Genomic DNA, 19,057 nt, shown 5'->3' with positions numbered 1-19,057 from the left:
ATGTCGGTCTCGTGCGGATTCTCAGGCCGCGAGGGATTCTCTGTACTTTAAGGTATTCCGCTAATGTAACGCAGTGAAGTTCATAGTTCAGTAGTCTCCGGGATTCCCTCTCGAGGTCCCTGGACTTCAATTCTGAAGGTGATGTTTGTAGAAAATCACTTGAGATGTTGACTTGTGATAGCATATGTGTAATCTCGTCCTGTTCAAAGGAAAGAGTTTCACTTGCCATGATGTTGGTCTCAGGTGCTCAGTCCAGTAAGGGAAAATCAAGTAGAGATATAACCTCCTGGCACTCTGGAAGTGATCAATTGGAGTCGGGTTCCCACCCCGTACAATAATAATAGAAAAACTCCAGTTGTTTTGTGAATCAAAAGGTTTTCTGTTTATTTAGACATGCGGCTTCAAAGTGACGTTTCGGCCTAGATGGCCTTTATCAAACTGTGACAATATCAATAGAAAAGTGACAATTACAATTTAGTGGACATATAAACCAACATCTGGTTACATATTTATATATGTTATTAATAAGACAATTACTCATACGCTATTAGCATTATATATACGTATTCATTGCCATACAGTATTGGTGTTCAGCAGAACCAAAGCAAAATAAAAGCAAAATAAAAGGGAGAAGTTAAAGAGGGACATAGGAAAGAAACATAACATTATACTTAAATCATAGCATTATACTTTAAATCATCATCGCCAGTTAGAGCAGTATATATGGAAACCTCTATGTTAAGGAGAAGCAATAGATGTTGTGGACCAAGATCTAAAGGTGATAGGTCTAAACTCTGGGTAACACTTGGAAGAGAGAAGAGATAAGGTTATATATTAACCTCATAAAAGTAGTTGATATCGTGCCCAGGGGGGGTGGGTAGAATAAGCCTGATGGACCTATAAGTAATCCTATTAGTAGTGTACATATGGAGAGACTTACCCAATGCCGCTGTGGGAGGCTGTGTCAATAGATCCTGCGCTGAGTAGGTGATGGCGTGTGTCCACACGCCTCTCTGGGGATGCGCTCTGTTAGATGCTAAGCGCGCCTCTAAGTAGCGTGGGGAAGCGTGTCGCTGTGTGCCGGGAGCGTGCGGTCCACCATGCGTTCCACTGGTCACATGGTGGGGCGGATGTGGCGTCACGTGTAACCGGAAATGCCCTGCGTTCCAGGGGAATCCGGAAGTGGTGCGTTCCACTACTAGTGTCCTGATCTATCAGTCGGAGGCTAAGCTAGATAACTGTTATTTAACAGTATGTGCACACCTAGCGATTTGATCTATCTTAGATAATAGAATATGTCTAGTGTGGATGGAGGTGTATATTATAGAGACAATCCCAGGATCTATTACCACATTAAAGGGAGGCTTTTGATTCAATACCAGAGAAAAGGATATCAGAGAAAAGGATATCAGAGAAAAGGATATCTGGTCATATGTCGCAGTCCGACATTGATTATAAATGATTAGAGATGCATAATAACTCTTGTTATATCATAACCATGGGACAGATCAGGATTTCATGTAAAACATATGACCAGATATCCTTTTCTCTGATATGCTTTTCTCTGATATCCTTTTCTCTGGTATTGAATCAAAAGCCTCCCTTTAATGTGGTAATAGATCCTGGGATTGTCTCTATAATATACACCTCCATCCACACTAGACATATTCTATTATCTAAGATAGATCAAATCGCTAGGTGTGCACATACTGTTAAATAACAGTTATCTAGCTTAGCCTCCGACTGATAGATCAGGACACTAGTAGTGGAACGCACCACTTCCGGATTCCCCTGGAACGCAGTGCATTTCCGGTTACACGTGACGCCACATCCGCCCCACCATGTGACCAGTGGAACGCATGGTGGACCGCACGCTCCCGGCACACAGCGACACGCTTCCCCACGCTACTTAGAGGCGCGCTTAGCATCTAACAGAGCGCATCCCCAGAGAGGCGTGTGGACACACGCCATCACCTACTCAGCGCAGGATCTATTGACACAGCCTCCCACAGCGGCATTGGGTAAGTCTCTCCATATGTACACTACTAATAGGATTACTTATAGGTCCATCAGGCTTATTCTACCCAACCCCCCTGGGCACGATATCAACTACTTTTATGAGGTTAATATATAACCTTATCTCTTCTCTCTTCCAAGTGTTACCCAGAGTTTAGACCTATCACCTTTAGATCTTGGTCCACAACATCTATTGCTTCTCCTTAACATAGAGGTTTCCATATATACTGCTCTAACTGGCGATGATGATTTAAAGTATAATGCTATGATTTAAGTATAATGCTATGTTTCTTTCCTATGTCCCTCTTTAACTTCTCCCTTTTATTTTGCTTTTATTTTGCTTTGGTTCTGCTGAACACCAATACTGTATGGCAATGAATACGTATATATAATGCTAATAGCGTATGAGTAATTGTCTTATTAATAACATATATAAATATGTAACCAGATGTTGGTTTATATGTCCACTAAATTGTAATTGTCACTTTTCTATTGATATTGTCACAGTTTGATAAAGGCCATCTAGGCCGAAACGTCACTTTGAAGCCGCATGTCTAAATAAACAGAAAACCTTTTGATTCACAAAACAACTGGAGTTTTTCTATTATTATTGTACGGGGTGGGAACCCGACTCCAATTGATCACTTCCAGAGTGCCAGGAGGTTATATCTCTACTTAATTACCTATAACATATAATAAACAAATAATTACGCGAACACTATATACCAATAACCTATCCATAAGATAATGGCAGCCTTGTGCACTATGAGACATTCCAATCCAGCTCTCATCTGACTGAGAGCCAGTAAGCCTCAAAGTTGGATGGCTTGGGGGGACCTGTGCACCTAGATCATTATCATTAGGGTGACAAAAATTATATATATATTTTTTTTATGCCAGCTAACTGCTCTCTCACTGCTTAAGAGGGCTGAATAAAATGTTTTCATTTTCTAATTGTTCTAATATTATATTCAATAACCTTTCTATACTGTTTGTTATGTAAAAATATTTGCATAAACTTGAATATGGGAAAAAATGCAAATTAGCAGATTCTGCCTTGTTTTTCAGCTGAAACACTATTTGCATTCTTTCCCATATTCAAGTTTATGCAAATGAGTTTACATGACAAAATAGTATAGAAAGGTTATTGAATATAATATTAGGACAATTAGAAAACTGAAAATTTTTATGCAGCCCTCCTAAGCAGCAAGAGAAGAGTTAACTGGCATCCAAAAAATAAATAAATTACAATTTTTGTCACCCTAATGATAATGATCTAGGTGCACAGGTCCCCCAAGCCATCTAACTTAAATCAAGCAACTTTGAGGCTTACTGGCTCTTAGTTAGATGACAGCTGGTCCTGGCAATATCATAGCCCATGAGATTTAGCCGAGGTGTGATTATTGTTAGTTGTATCATAGTGCATAAGGCTGCTATTCTAAGGTATGCTGACTGTACCAGTCTCATGGATAGGTTGTTGGCTTGCACATACCTGGCTTTTGACATACAGCCTTTGTGTGCTTGTATGTAATGATTTAATAATATAACGTTTATAAAAAGAAATTATTAATGACAGGTAAAAAACGCTTCTAATAAAAATTTATTAATAATAGATAAAATAATACATATAAAAAAGATATGTAAGATAGATAGCATAATAAGGATACAAAAAAAAAACACCGATAAAAATTTGCGATTAGAATATTCACGCTCAACACTAGTTAACAATGGATGTGGAGCCAAAACATGACAGCTCTGTACACAGTGTAGTGGCCAAATCTGCTCCCATTCACTGCTGAGCTGCAGTACCTGAGAATGGACATTATACTGTTTACTGTCAGAACAATTTTTGCCACTAACAGCTCATGGTGGTGGTGCTAGGTGTCATATCTCCACCAATCTGATATTGATGAGCTATCCTATGGATAACTTATTAATATCTTAGTCCTGAAAACTCTTACAGATGTTTCCAGGATTTTACTATTGACAAGCTATCAGTATCTAATCAGAGATCTCCAATAGACAGCACCCCCATCGTTCAGCACCGATACTACACAGCTTTGTCTTCTGTGTAGCTTATAAACCTGGTAATTGCAGCACTGCTCCCATTCACTTTAATGGAAGCAGTGCTGTAGCCTCCAGCTCTTTCTGCTGCACAATGGATGGAGCTGATTCATTCCTCCACTATACAGCTGATCAATGGAGGTGTGGGGGTGCCAGACAATCAGATATTGGCCTTTCCTGAGAATAGCCAATCGATATTAAAATTCTGGACAACTCCCTGTAAGGTATTTTTATGGATTATTAGACCTTTATATAATATATAATAGTATAACCTTTATTATGTTTGGTTGATGATGTGGTATTAAGTGTTAGAATGTCATGGATTTTTCTTATAAAAGTGTTTGGATGCTTCATGAGAAATAGATCACATGATATACTGCACTTATTTATTTTATTTCATTAGTTCAGATTTGTTATTTTTTATTGTATAGAACCGTATACCAAGAAACATAACCTATTGTATATAGTATATTATGGGTGTGCATCAACATACAGTATGATCCCTCATATCATGATATTTGTGAACATTTTAGGACCCTGTTATGTGAGATTATTGAATTTGAATGAATTATCAGGAATGAATTTTCTCCATACATTCTTTCCTAATGTGCCACTGGTCTCAAGACAAATGAGCAAAAATGCTAGCTTGTCAGATTTTCTGATCAATTATGTGGCATATGCAACCTTTGTTTGTCATCGGCACATTGTCCTATGTAAACAGAGATATGCCATAATTAAGCTATAAGTAAACAAACGATCATAAAGTGATGGATGCTGCAAGTAAATGTAGCTAAAGAAGTGGGCAATGTTTGCTAGCAAATGATTCATTCCCCTGTGCACTGCTCCATGCAAATGAGTCTTTACTTAACCCTTTCAACCCCGGAGGGTTTTTGGTTTATGCATTTTCGTCTTTCACTCCCTTCCTTTCTGGAACTGTCTTTTTTCCATTTACATAGCCGTATGAGGGCTTGTTTTTTTAGAGGAAAAGTTGCACTTTCAAAATCCACCAATTCCACCACTGCATACAATGTAGTGGGGAGCTGGAAAAATATTCCAAATGGGGTGAAACTGGAAAAAAAGTCATACCACAACAGTTTTATGGGTTTTGTTTTTATGGCGTTCCGTATACAGTAAAACTGACCTGTTACTTTACTTCTCCAGGTCAGCATGATTACGGCGATGCCACTTATGTATAGTTTTTTTTCCGCTTAAATACTGAAAAAAATGAAATCTTTGAAAAAAAATATTTTTTTATTTTCATCGCCATATTCGGATCCCTATAACTTTTTTGTAGTTATGTGTAAGGAGCTGTATAGGGCTCATTTTTTGTGGATGGATCTGTAAGTTTCATTGATATCATAATGCGGTGTGTAAGACTTTTTGATCACTTTTAATTAAAAAAAATTTGTGTGAGGTAAAGCAACTAAAAAAACGACAAATTTGCCATTTTATTTTTTCTTTCCATTTTGATGTTTTCCATATTAGAAAAATATTTTTATATTTTAATAGTACGAGCATTTTCACACAAGACAATACTCATGATATATTTTTTTTATTGTTTACATTTTCTTATTTACGCTTTGGGGAAGGAGAAATGATTTGAATTTTTTATTTTTAAAAACTTTAAAAAAAAGTATTTTATTGTTCCCATAGGGAACTATAACAAGCAATCATCAGATTGCTTCTCTCATACATGCCAATGCATTAGCATTGGAGTATATGAGAATTACTATGTATTTCTATGGAGGAACTAATATGTGGCAGTTTCAGTCCATTCCAGAGGACTGCAGCTGTGGCACAATGCCTCCAGCACCCCTGATGTCTGCCGTGGGGAGGCAGAACATACCCGGAATAGCGTGGCATCCGGGTTTTAAAGCATTTAGATGCCATGGTCACGTTTGACCACAGCATTCAAAGTGTTAAAAGTCCACAATCGTTATTACCACTGGTATCAAACTTTAGCCGTGGTTTGTATGACAGCAGGCACATGGCGACTATAGAATGTGCACACGTGATGTGATGGCATAGCATTCTGGAATAATGAGGTAGAAACCCTTTGGATTTTCCTGTGTCTTAGCTATCGTAGAACCAAGATATAAAGCAGTGTGTTACTGAAGCAATCAAAGGATTGAACAGTAACAGAAGGCTTAAAGGGAACCTGTCACCTCTACTATGCTACCCTCACTGAGCGTTTCTAAATTTTCATTGTGTTACCCTAAACATATAAATTACACTTTAAATTTCATTTGCAGACAAATTCAATAAGTATTATGCATTTTTGTACTTCCCGCCTTTTATGCAAATTAACATAAACAAGTCATATCTTACTTGTGTGACCAGAGAAGAGTCATATTTTCAAGCTCTGACTCATCTCAGGTTAATTTGCATATGTATCAAATCGTTTTTTTTTTACACAATAAAAGCACACAGAGCTATGGGGACTGGGTATTGCGGATGTGCTAGCGGCCATCTAGCAACCCATGTCCTCAGCTCTATACCCAAAATCCAGGTGACAGGTTCCCTTTAAAGAAGTATTGTAAAAAAAAAGTGTCGTTTTTATAAACTATAAAAAGTATATAAAAAACATTTCCAATTAAAATTTCACATATAGTGCAAAAAGGCTAACCAATAAGTTATATACAGTTGCAAGAAAAAGTATGTGAACCCTTTGCAATGATATGGATTTCTGCACAAATTGGTCATAAAATGTGATCTGATCTTCATCTAAGTCACAACAATAGAAAATCAGGGTCTGCTTAAAATAATAACACACAAAGAATTAAATGTTACCATGTTTTTATTGAACACACCATGTAAACATTCACAGTGCAGGTAGAAAAAGTATGTGAACCCCTAGACTAATGACATCTCCAAGAGCTAATTGGAGTGAGGTGTCAGCCAACTGGAGTCCAATCAATGAGATGAGATTGGAGGTGTTGGTTACAGATGCCCTGCCCTATAAAAAACACACACCAGTTCTGGGTTTGCTTTTCACAAGAAGCATTGCCTGATGTGAATGATGCCTCGCACAAAAGAGCTCTCAAAAGACCTACGATTAAAAATTGTGGACTTGCATAAAGCTGGAAAGGGTTATAAAAGTATCTCCAAAAGCCTTGCTGTTCATCATGTCCACAGTAAGACAAATTGTCTATAAATGGAGAAAGTTCAGCACTGCTGCTACTTTCCCTAGGAGTGGCCATCCTGTAAAGATAGACTAAAGGTGGTCAGTCAGGAGAAGACAGGAGTGTCTCCCTGATTACTGCTCAATAAACAATATCAATAAACTAAAGGGGGTAGTAACTAGTTACTGCCCCCTTTAGTTTATTCATCCTGGAAAGATGACTGCAAGAGCACAGCGCAGACTGCTCAATGAGGTGAAGAAGAATCCTAGAGTGTCAGCTACAGACTTACAAAAGTCTCCGGCATATGCTAACATCCCTGTTAGCGAATCTACGATACATAAAACACTAAACAAGAATGGATTTCACGGGAGGATACCACAGAGGAAGCCACTGTTGTCCAAATAAAACATTGCTGAACGTTTACAGTTTGCACAAGAGCACCTAGATGTTCCACAGCAGTACTGGCAAAATATTCTGTGGACAGATGAAACCAAAGTTGATTTGTTTGGAAGAAACACACAACACTATGTGTGGAGAAAAAGAGACACAGCACACGAACATCAAAACCTCATCCCAACTGTGAAGTATGGTGGTGGAGGCATCATAGTTTGGGGCTGCTTGGCTGCATCAGGGCCTGGACGGATTGCTATCATCGAAGGAAAAATGAATTCCCAAGTTTATCAAGACATTTTGCAGGAGAACTTAAAGCCATCTGTCCACCAGCTGAAGCTCAACAGAAGATGGGTGTTGCAACAGGACAACGACCCAAAGCATAAAAGTAAATCAACAACAGAATGGCTTAAACAGAAGAAAATACGCCTTCTGAACTGGCCCAGTCAGAGTCCTGACCTCAACCTGATTGAGATGCTGTTGCATGACCTCAAGAAAGTGATTCACACCAGACATCCTAAGAATATTGCTGAACTGAAATAGTTCTGTAAAGAGGAATGGTCAAGAATTACTCCTGACAGTTGTGCACGTCTGATCTGCAACTACAGGAAATGTTTGGTAGAAGTTATTGCTGCCAAAGTAGGTTCAACCAGTTATTTAATCCAAGGGTTCACATACTTTTTCCACCTGCACTGTGAATGTTTACATGGTGTGTTCAATAAAAACATGGTAACTTTTAATTCTTTGTGTCTTATTAGTTTAAGCAGACTGTGATTGTCTATTGTTGTGACTTAGATGAAGATCAGATAACATTTTAGGACCAATTTGTGCAGAAATCCATATCATTCCAAAGGGTTCACATACTTTTTCTTGCAACTGTATGTGCCCCAAATTTGTACCACTAAAGAACATAACTTGTCAGACAAAACACATACCCTAAAACCAGTATGTCACCTAAAAAATACTGAAACACATACTCTAAAGGACAATATAGGCCACATCCTATTTACTAAGCAAAACTGAAAATAATGATGATAATAAGAAAAATAATAATACACAATTATTACCATCACTACTACTACTACTACTACTACTACTACTAATAATAATAATAATAATAATATTGTAAAGTACAGTAACATATATAACATATAACTGAAGCATAGTGAAAATTCTTCCAATAGTTCTATTCTCTTTTTTACTTTTCTACTTATTTGTTGCATTCTCATTCTTAGCCAGTAGAGGGTAGACTTGTCATCCTCTCCGTATTTTAGAAATTCTACAGAATCTGCTCTTGTCAGCTCTGCACACTCCTCCCCCTGGCTCAGTGATTCACCCTCCCATCTTTATTCTTACACAAAAAAGAGCTGCTGCTCCGAGGAGAGCCCTGTGGATGAGAATTTTCTTCAAATGGATTATATTTTGAGGAATATTGGCAGATAAATTCATATACTCCATGCAGCTTGGATTACATAGCATCTACATGACATCAAATATCAAGACAATTCTTTAAGATATGGACATCAGAGGCTTTTTTCAGTGCTGGAAATGGCAAGTAGTCTGCTCCTTTCTCCTCTGTAGCTGGGGCTGGGTCTCTGGGCAGCTTCATTATTCTATTGTTGAGGAGTCTGATCCAGGGACATTGGTGGGAAATGTAGCTCAGGATCTGGGGATAAAACGTTCAGAGATCTCTCAGCGCAGGATACATCTGAGATCTGAAAAATATCAAAAATATTTCAGTGTAAATCAGGCAAATGGAGGGTTGGCTGTGAAGGACAGGATTGATAGGGAGAACCTGTGTGGATCCAGTCCCCGCTGTTTACTGCATTTAGAGGTTGTGGCTGAGAATCCTGTGGAGCTTTTCAGTCTGGAAATAGAGATTCGGGATATTAATGATAATTCTCCAACATTCTCATCTCATAATCGCGTTATAAAGGTTACAGAAGTATTTGCAGGTCCTGGTGCTCGATTTGCCTTAGAAATTGCACAGGATTTAGATGTTGGTGCGAATGGTATTAGTCAGTATACAGTGAATATAAATCCTTATTTCTCACTATCTGTGAAGACTCATAAAGATGGAACGCTGATCCCTCAGCTCATACTAGAAAAGGTTTTAGATAGAGAAGAAAAACAAGACCATAACCTGATTCTCACAGCTATTGATGGAGGAGAACCAGCCAGATCAGGGACCTGCAGGATAACAATAGTTGTATTAGATACTAATGATAATCCTCCAGTCTTTAATCAGTCAGTTTATAAAGTTAGTATTAAGGAGAATCTGCCATTGAAAACTGTCATATTAACATTGAATGCAACCGATCAAGACGATGGAGCAAATGGGGAGATTCAGTTTTCATATGATGACCACACATATGAATCTGCCAAACGTTTATTTGCTTTAAATGAACAAAATGGTGAGATTTATATTAACGGAATGGTGAATTTTGAAGATTTAAATTTTTATGAGTTATCTATTAAGGCAGAGGACAAAGGATCTCCCATATTAGAGGGGAACTGCATAGTGCATGTGGAGGTGGAAGATGTCAATGATAATCCTCCTGATATTACATTTTCTACAGTAAATAATAATATCCCAGAAAATGTCCCAATAGGAACAGTTGTGGGGTTTATAGATGTAAAAGATGATGATTCTGGAAAGAATGGGGAAATACGACTAAACATAACACCAAATGTGCCTTTTAAGATTAAATCAAACCAGAACCGTTATGCATTGGTGACAGATGGAAATCTAGATAGAGAGGAAACCTTCCAATACACTATAGAGCTGACAGCCTCTGATTTAGGGTCTCCTCCTCTATACAGTAAAACAAGTGTCACCCTCATTGTGTCAGATATTAATGATAATGCTCCAGTCTTCACACAATCCACCTATAATGCTTTCATTAATGAGAACAGTGACCCTGGGACTCTTCTATGTGCAGTATCTGCTACTGACCTAGATGAGGGGGTTAATTCTGATCTGGTTTACTCCATAGTGGAGAGTCAGATTGATGGCTCCTCTGTATCCTCCTTTGTCTACATTCATTCTAATGATGGGAATATATATGCTCAGCGTTCCTTTGACTATGAGCAGATCCAGGTTCTACAAATCACCATAAAGGTAGAAGACTCAGGATCTCCACAGTTATCCTCTACTGTTCCTGTCTTTGTCTTTATTCTGGATACAAATGACAATCCTCCAGCTCTACTGTATCCAGAGCACTCTGAAGACCTCATTGTCCAAGAGAGGATTCCAAAGTCGGCAAGTGCTGGATATCTGGTGACAAAACTGTCTGCAGTGGATCTGGACTCTGGTCACAATGCCTGGTTGGTGTTTACTCTGATTGAATCCATTAATTATTCATGGTGTCAAGTGTCTAAACACACTGGAGAGGTGAGAATTTTTAGAGGATTACAGGAAACTGAGATTATGGAGCAACAGCTTGTCATCTCTATCAGTGATCAGGGGAATCCTCCATTATCCACCACAGTGACTGTTGTTGTCACTACAGCAGATGAGGTTATAGTGGAAAGACCAAAATCTGGTGACTTCCTGAAAAATTCCAAACCCCCATCAGATATGACTCTGTATTTAATAATTTCTCTAGTGGCCATAAGTTTAGTGTCACTTGTTACCTTCATGATATTAATGGTGAGGTGTCTAAGGAAGAACAGCTATGATTATAGCAGTAGTTGCTGTTTTCTTGGTGGATCCCAATCCAAAGCCTTCACAGATCAGTATCAGCCAGCTCTGTACCTGAACACTGACGGGACATTAAAATACATGGAGGTCAGGATGGTCCCTCCAGGATGCCAGGGGCAGAGTTACCAAACTCATTTTCCTCCAGCCCTAGAGCAACAGGATTTCAGTATTGTGCAGCCTTTACATTTTCCTCAGTTAAAGGATATGTATCAAGAAGCCTCATCTGAAGGGGATGCAATGAATGATCCAAATAATGTAAGTCTTAAAACTATAGTGTGATAACATTTTGACTATTTTAGGTAATAATTCTGGAATTGAAGTGAAATTGTAAAATTATTTGAAATGTATTTATCATGGTTTGAATCTCTCTGTGACAATGGCCACACCCATCTGCCTTCCAGCCAAGCTCTAATCCCTGCTTACCTCATTTGCATAGCCAATCAGAGGGGGTTTTACAATTTACCAATTGAAAGAGGTGTTCCAACTGTCAATATAAATATATGTGATGCATTCAATAAAGAATTTTGTCAGTTTGAACTCACATACAGCCTGGCTGGTGTTAGTTCTGTGAGAATTAAAACGATACGAGCGGTCGTTTGAGGCCGGATCATCGACGGCGGAACCAGCAGATATTGTGGTCATATCAGGGAGTGCCGTGAGAGCAGAATAGAGCGAGCAGGGGCTCGTTACAGTACTCTTTTTCTACAAAATGTAAAGTATGTAATGTAAATATAGTTTCAAGGAGATTTTTTAATCGCATTTTAAAATCTCTTACCAGAATGACCCTGCTTCATATGGTTATATTTCATCCATCTCATTTAATGTTTGTGTGTGGTGAAAAGATATCCACAGTGTCCCCCATTATCTATGATCTCCACAGCATCCCACCTCCTCAACTGTGACTTCCACAGCATCCCGCCCCCCCTTAAAAGTAACCTCCATAGCGCCCGACTAGTCATCAGTAGGTCATCAATATAAGATTGGAGGTAGTCAGACTCTTGGCACAACTGTCAATCAGTGGTTTAAGGAGACCGTGATTCTCCAGTGAGCTGGGGCATTGTCATTTGCAGCATAGTAAGACAATGGGATGCTCCTCTCCGTTGACTTCCTGAGACAGTACAGCACCGAGGCCTACTTCGGAGGCATCCGTTTGTATCACGAACTCCCAAAATCGGTGACCCACACAGGGCCGACTTCAAAGCAGCAAAAGCCTCTTCCGCCTGATCATCCCAGCGAACCATCACTGATTTTCGTCCCTTCAAGAGCCCTGTGAAGGGCGCGGCTAGAGTAGCAAAGTGGGGAACAAACCTCATGTAATATCCCACCATTCCCAGGAATGACTTTATTTGCCTAGTGGTGACAGGTTGGGGACAATTCTGTATCGCCTCTATTTTGTTCACTTGGGGTTTGATGACTCCTCGCCCAATGACATACCCCAGGTACTTGGTCTCTTCTAACCCTATCACACTTTTTTGGGTTAGCGGTTAGGTCAGCTTTCCGAAGGGAGCCCACTACAGCCTGCACTTTGGGTAGGTGACTTTCTCAGTCGGTACTGTGGATGACAATATCGACCAGGTAAACCGAAGCGTACCGACGATGTGGACAAAGCACAATGTCCATTAGTCGCTAAAAAGTGGAGGAGGCGCCATGCAGACCAAAGGGTAAGATATTGATACAGCCCCTCAGGTGTGTATCCACCTCTTCCACCAAAGTGACGGTCCCCCCTACCGCCGGCCCTTCAACCTCAGTTTCCCAGGGTTATAGTCTCCTCCCTGAGCCAGGCCACTCTGCTAGGGTTACCCCTGTCTCATGGGTATCAGCAGGGCCGGTGCTAGGATTTTTGCCAACACAAGCGAAGCTACATTTTTGCACCGCTCCTCGCAGCTCACTTGACCCTGGTCCCGTCTGCAGCAGCTGGCTTCTCCTCTGTGTGGTCCTGGTATCTTCTCTCTGCTTCAGACAATCGCTGGTTTGAGGACCGTATTTTTCACCCTCTAAGATGCACCAGCCTATAAGACGCACCTAGGTTTTAGAGGAGGATAATAAGAAAAAAATATTTTCCATTGCACCTAAGGTCAGACCAGCAATCAGACCCCGAATGTTAATCAGACTTCAGATCAGACCCCCAATGGCTCAGATCAGCCCCCCATGTCAGCCATCATGCCCCCATGTCAGCCGTCATGCCCCCATGTCAGCCATCAGGCCTGCCCATGTCAGCCATCAGCGCAAATAAAAAAATAAAAAAAACTTACTTCTCCTGCTCCTGGACGCCGCTGCTTCTTACCACCAGCGCTCTCTCTCTCTTCTTCTTGGTTCTCGGCTGTCAGCTGTCACATGGTGCGCAGCCCTTTACAGCAGGCAACCGAGCGGAGGACCAGGAAGCGGTGAGTACAGATCCTTCACTGCTTCCCGATCCTCCGGTACTAATGAAGCGCTTCCAAAATGGAAGCGCTTCATTAGTATTCGCCCCATAATACCCAGGGGCGAAAAATACAGGGTATTTAAAAAATAAATAAATTTGGTCTGCCTTATTATAGCACCGGCCCTGGGTATCAGTCACTCTCATAGCAGGCCACAGTTCTGGGAAGTCTCTCCCTATTATAAGTTCGTAGTGTAAATTTGGGACAACTGCCACTTCGTGAGTCCATCTGCCAGCCCCTGTGCTTAGAGACACCAGGGTGGTGGGATAGTCTTTTAGGTCTCCATGGATGCACATGACCCTCACTTTCTGGCCAGTATACTCTGCTGACCATACCAGGGGAGACCTTAGTAGGGACACCAAACTCCACTGGAATGTCTCCTACCTCCACCAGGGGTACCTGCTGCACACAGCTTTCTGGCATATAGCGACTGACGAAAGCCATAGTTAGTATCCATGGGTTTTACCTGATGGGGACAGTCAGCTCTTATATGGCCCAGCTCCTGACACTGCCAGCAGACTATCGGAGCCTGGTCCGTAGAGGGTACACCCCGGGTGGGTTTGGTTGGTACAAGTTGCCGGGTCTGGGATGGAGATTTACGGTGTTTGACTGCTCCACTCCCAAAAGAACCCCCTGTAACAGTCTTAGTAGCCTGGTAGTGCTCCACCAGGTCCACTATTTCTAGCGCATTGCCAGGAGACACCTGGCCGATCCAGTGCTGGAGAGGGGGTGGCAGAGCCCTCCAGAACATATCAGGCAATAGTCTATCCAGCATAGCCATTTGGCTGTAGCCACTTTTGCAAGAGGTGGAGTAAGTCATACTGGGTCCTTGCAGGCTCCGTCGGCTTAAACCTCCACTGATGTACCCGCTGGGGCCGGACCAACACATTCACCCCCAGTCTTGCCAAAATCTCACCCTTTACTTTTTGGTAGTCAGCCGCTTGATCATACACCCGCTGGGAATCGGATGCCAGGAATGGAGCGACGACCTCAGCCCACTGGTCATGGGGTAGCTTTTCCCTGATGGCCACTTTCTCATACATCGCAAGTTTCGATGTCGTCAATGGTGGTCATCTTAGCAATCATGGCACGGACTGCTTTCCGGGCATCGTGGATGCTCGGGGTTGCTCCTGCTGTCAGCAAAGCCATCACGTGTTGTAGCAGCAACTGGTTAGTCTTATGCTGCTGCTTATTAGCCTTGCGTTTCTGCAGGTTTTCCTCTTGCTGCTGCAGATTAGCCTCCATGAGGGCCTTGACAACAGCCTCCATTTTGTTGTGGGACACTGGTTGTAATATAGCTGTTTTAATGTACGACATACAACCGTGCCTGAAAAATGCAGAAACCAAAAATGTTGGTGTTCACGCCAGCCTCACTGCTCTTGCCCGCATCCTCCACCAAGTGTGGGGTTTCGTTCTGGTAGATAGGGTAAGCGGGTGCAGTACAGAGGCAAAATAAAAGTTCTTAACGTCAGTGTTTATTCACACTTGAGGCAATTGAACAACACAGAACGTAACTTTGCAGTCTTGGTGTTAATTCACGCACAATGGAAAGTACATATAACACAAGTCACCTTGCTGGCAGTTCTGCCTCCAGTAGTCCACAGCAGGCTTTAGGGGGCCTGTTTCCCCAGCGTGCGGCTCTCAGCCCTCCCGCACGGCACAAAGCCTCAGATCCTAAAAAGAGAGACATCTCTGCTGTGCCCAGCTGCCAATTTAAGGACAGCCAGGTGCTCCCAAAACCTGCTGGGAGGAAAATACCTGCCTTGCCAGACACAACCCCTCACTGTGTCACAATATATATACAGTATATAGTACATACATAACTTGTCTAGCAAAAAATAAAGCCCTTGTTCCAAGACATTCAACTAAGAGTGCTGTGTGCATATGGCATGTTTTTGTATGTGTGTAATTGCTTTATATACGTATATTATTTTAGCACATTCTTTGTAGCACTTTAAAATAACTTGCAGCTTTAACTCAATGTTCAGTGGATTATTCTAAAGTTTACATTTTGGTTTCCTGTTTTGCTTCTTTTGCTGCATCCTCTCCACTAGCCAGTAGAGGGCAGACCTGTCCTTTATTGCTTTGTTTAAGCAATATTAGAAAACATGCTTAAACCAGCTCTGCGCTCTCCTCCCCCTGGCTCAGTGATTCACCCTCCCATCTTTCTTCTCACACAAAGAAGAGCTGCTGCTCCGAGGAGAGCCCTGTGGATGATTATTTTCTTCAAATGGATTATCTTTTTAAGAATATGGAGATATAAATTAATATCTCTCATGTAGCTTGGATTACACAGGATCTACATGACATCAAATAACAAGACAATCATTTAAGATATGGACATCAAAGGCTTTTGTCAGTGCTGGAAATGGCAAGTAGTCTGCTCCTTTCTCCTGTGTAGCTGGGGCTGGGTCTCTGGGCAGCTTCGTTATTCTATTGTTGAGGAGTCTGATCCAGGGACATTGGTGGGGAATGTAGCTCAGGATCTGGGGATAAAACGTGTAGAGATCTCTCAGCGCAGGATACATCTGAGATCTGAAAAATATCAAAAATATTTCAGTGTAAATCAGGCAAATGGAGGGTTGGCTGTGAAGGACAGGATTGATAGGGAGAGCCTGTGTGGATCCAGTCCCATCTGTTTACTGCAGTTAGAGGTTGTGTCTGAGAATCCTGTGGAGCTTTTTAGTCTGGAAATAGAGATTTGGGATAATAATGATAATTCTCCCACATTTTCATCAAATTATCGCATTATAGAGATCACAGAATTATTAGCAAGTCCTGGTACTCAATTTTCATTAGAGATTGCAGAGGATTTAGATGTTGGTGTGAATGGTGTCAGTCAGTATACATTAAATACAAATCCTTATTTTTCACTGTCTGTGAAGAGTCGTAAGGACGGAACGCTCATCCCTCAGCTGATACTAGAAAAGGTTTTAGATAGAGAAGAAAAGAAAGAACATGACCTGATTCTCACAGCTATTGATGGAGGAGAACCAGCCAGGTCAGGGACCTGCAGGATAACAGTAGTTGTGTTAGATATCAATGATAATCCTCCAGTCTTTAATCAGTCAGTTTATAAAGTCAGTATCAGGGAAAATCTGCCATTGAAAACTGTCATATTAACATTAAATGCCACAGATCAGGATGATGGAGCAAATGGGGAGATTCATTTCTCCTTTGATGACCACACATCTAAATCTGCTAGAGAAATATTTTTGCTAAATGAGCAAAATGGGGAGATCTATACTAAAGGAATTCTGGATTTTGAAGAACAGAATTTTTATGAATTATTTGTTAAGGCCACAGACAAAGGATTTCCCAAGTTGCAGGGAAACTGCATAGTTCATGTGGAAATAGAAGATATGAATGACAATCATCCTGAAATTATATTCACTTCAGTAGCTAATGGTATTCCAGAAAATGCACCATCTGGGGTTATTGTGGGATTTATTAATGTAGGAGACAAAGATTCTGGGAAAAATGGAGAAATAAAATTGAACTTATCACCAAATGTGCCTTTTAAAATAAGATCCAACCAAAACCGTTATGCATTAGTCACAGATGCAAATTTGGATCGAGAGGAAACCTCCCAATACACTATAGAACTGACAGCCTCTGATTTAGGGTCTCCTCCGCTATACAGTAAAATAAGCATCACCCTCAGTGTGACAGATATTAATGATAATGCTCCAGTCTTCACACAATCCACCTATAATGCTTTCATTAATGAGAACAGTGACTCTGGGACTCTTCTATGTATAGTATATGCTACTGACCTAGATGAGGGGGTGAACTCTGATCTGGTTTACTCCATAGTGGAGAATCATATTGATGGTTCATCTGTATCCTCCTTTGTCTACATTCATTCTACTGATGGGAATATATATGCTCAGCGTTCCTTTGACTATGAGCAGATTCAAGTTTTACATATTACTATAAAGGTAGAAGACTCAGGATCTCCACAGTTATCTTCCACTGTTCCTGTCTTTATCTTTATTCTGGATACAAATGACAATCCCCCAGCTCTGTTGTATCCAGAGCACTCTGAAGAACTCATTGTCCAAGAGAGGATGCCAAAGTCTACAAGTGCTGGATATCTGGTGACAAAACTGTCTGCAGTGGATCTGGACTCTGGTCACAATGCCTGGTTGGTGTTTACTCTTATTGACCCCATTCATTATTCATGGTTTCAAGTGTCTAAACACACAGGAGAGGTCAGAACTCTTAGAGGATTACAGGAAACTGAGAATATGGAGCAACAACTTGTCATTTCTATCAGTGATCAGGGGAATCCTCCATTATCTACCACAGTGACTGTACTTGTCACTATAGTAGATGAGGTTATAGTGGAAAAACCAAAATCTGGGGACCTCCTGACAAATTCCAAACCCCCATCAGATATGACTCTGTATTTAATAATTTCTCTAGTGGCCATCAGCTTAGTCTCACTTGTTACGTTCATGATATTATTGGTGAGATGTCTGAGGAATGACACTGATTACAGCAGTAGTTGCTGTTTTCGTGGTGGATCTCAATCCAAAGGCTACACAGATCAGTATCAACCAGCTCTTTACCTGAACACAGACGGGACCTTAAAATACATGGAGGTCAGGATGGTTCCTCCAGGATCTGAGGGGCAGAGTTACCAAACTCATTTACCTCCAGCCCCTGAACAACAAGAATTCAGTATTGTGCAGCCTTTAAACTTCCCTCAGTTAAAGGATATATATCAAGAAGCCTCATCTGAGGGGAGTTGCTCAAATGATCCCAGCAATGTAAGTGGAAGTTTTATCTAGTTTCCTCTTGGTTTTGTTTTTTTATCACTTGGGGAATATAGTAAATCAGCATTTTGAGAAACTACCAAAAAATGAAACTAATAGGAATAAATATTTTCCATATATTTTTTATATTAGCCATATTCATAGTGATATTGTGGACAGTGTATTAAATTATTTTTATTTTTTTTGGGGGGGGCATTTATCAAACTGGTGTAAAGTCGAACAGCCTTAGTTGCCCATAGCAACCAATCAGATTCCACCTTTCATTTTGGACAGCTCCTTTCAAAAATGAAAGGAGAAAGCTGATTGGTTGCTATGGGAAACTAAGCCAGTTCTACTTTACACCAGTTTGATAAATGACCCCTTAGGATCAGCTTTTTTATACTTTCTAATGTTTTAAATAAAAAATAAACACATTTGATTTTATTGATAAGTGTTGCTACAGCTAAAAATGATGCAGTTACAAAAACCAATGGGGTTCCAGATGTGATTTTTATAATCGCTTACAATATGTTACCTGTTTTAAAATCAATCTATCCACTTTTTGTTTGCACTATTTCCTTT

General features: G+C 40.6%; 2 protein-coding genes across 10 annotated transcripts in view; both read left to right on the top strand.

Annotated features, from left to right (window-relative positions):
- The window catches only part of LOC121008577 (protocadherin gamma-C5-like), a 392,139-nt gene that overhangs the window by 163,076 nt on the left and 210,006 nt on the right, over positions 1 to 19,057 (top strand). For 2 of the 9 annotated variants that reach the window (XM_040441240.1, XM_040441224.1), the window contains exon 1: positions 8,967 to 11,550. The exons of 5 other annotated variants lie outside the window; for them this stretch is intronic. In XM_040441240.1, the coding sequence (XP_040297174.1) occupies positions 9,109 to 11,550 (2,442 nt within the window). In that variant the 5' untranslated portion in view covers positions 8,967 to 9,108. Of the gene's footprint in view, positions 1 to 8,966; positions 11,551 to 15,528; positions 18,491 to 19,057 lie in introns of those variants that run through there. 2 more of the 9 variants (XM_040441272.1, XM_040441249.1) reach the window with 1 other exon arrangement.
- The window catches only part of LOC121008655 (protocadherin gamma-C5-like), a 236,440-nt gene that overhangs the window by 22,465 nt on the left and 194,918 nt on the right, over positions 1 to 19,057 (top strand).

Source organism: Bufo bufo, chromosome 1, assembly GCF_905171765.1.
Source record: "Bufo bufo chromosome 1, aBufBuf1.1, whole genome shotgun sequence".
In the NCBI taxonomy this organism is placed as follows: domain Eukaryota; kingdom Metazoa; phylum Chordata; class Amphibia; order Anura; family Bufonidae; genus Bufo; species Bufo bufo.
Note: the sequence above shows the minus strand (reverse complement) of the source record. Positions and strands in the feature narration are given on the sequence as shown.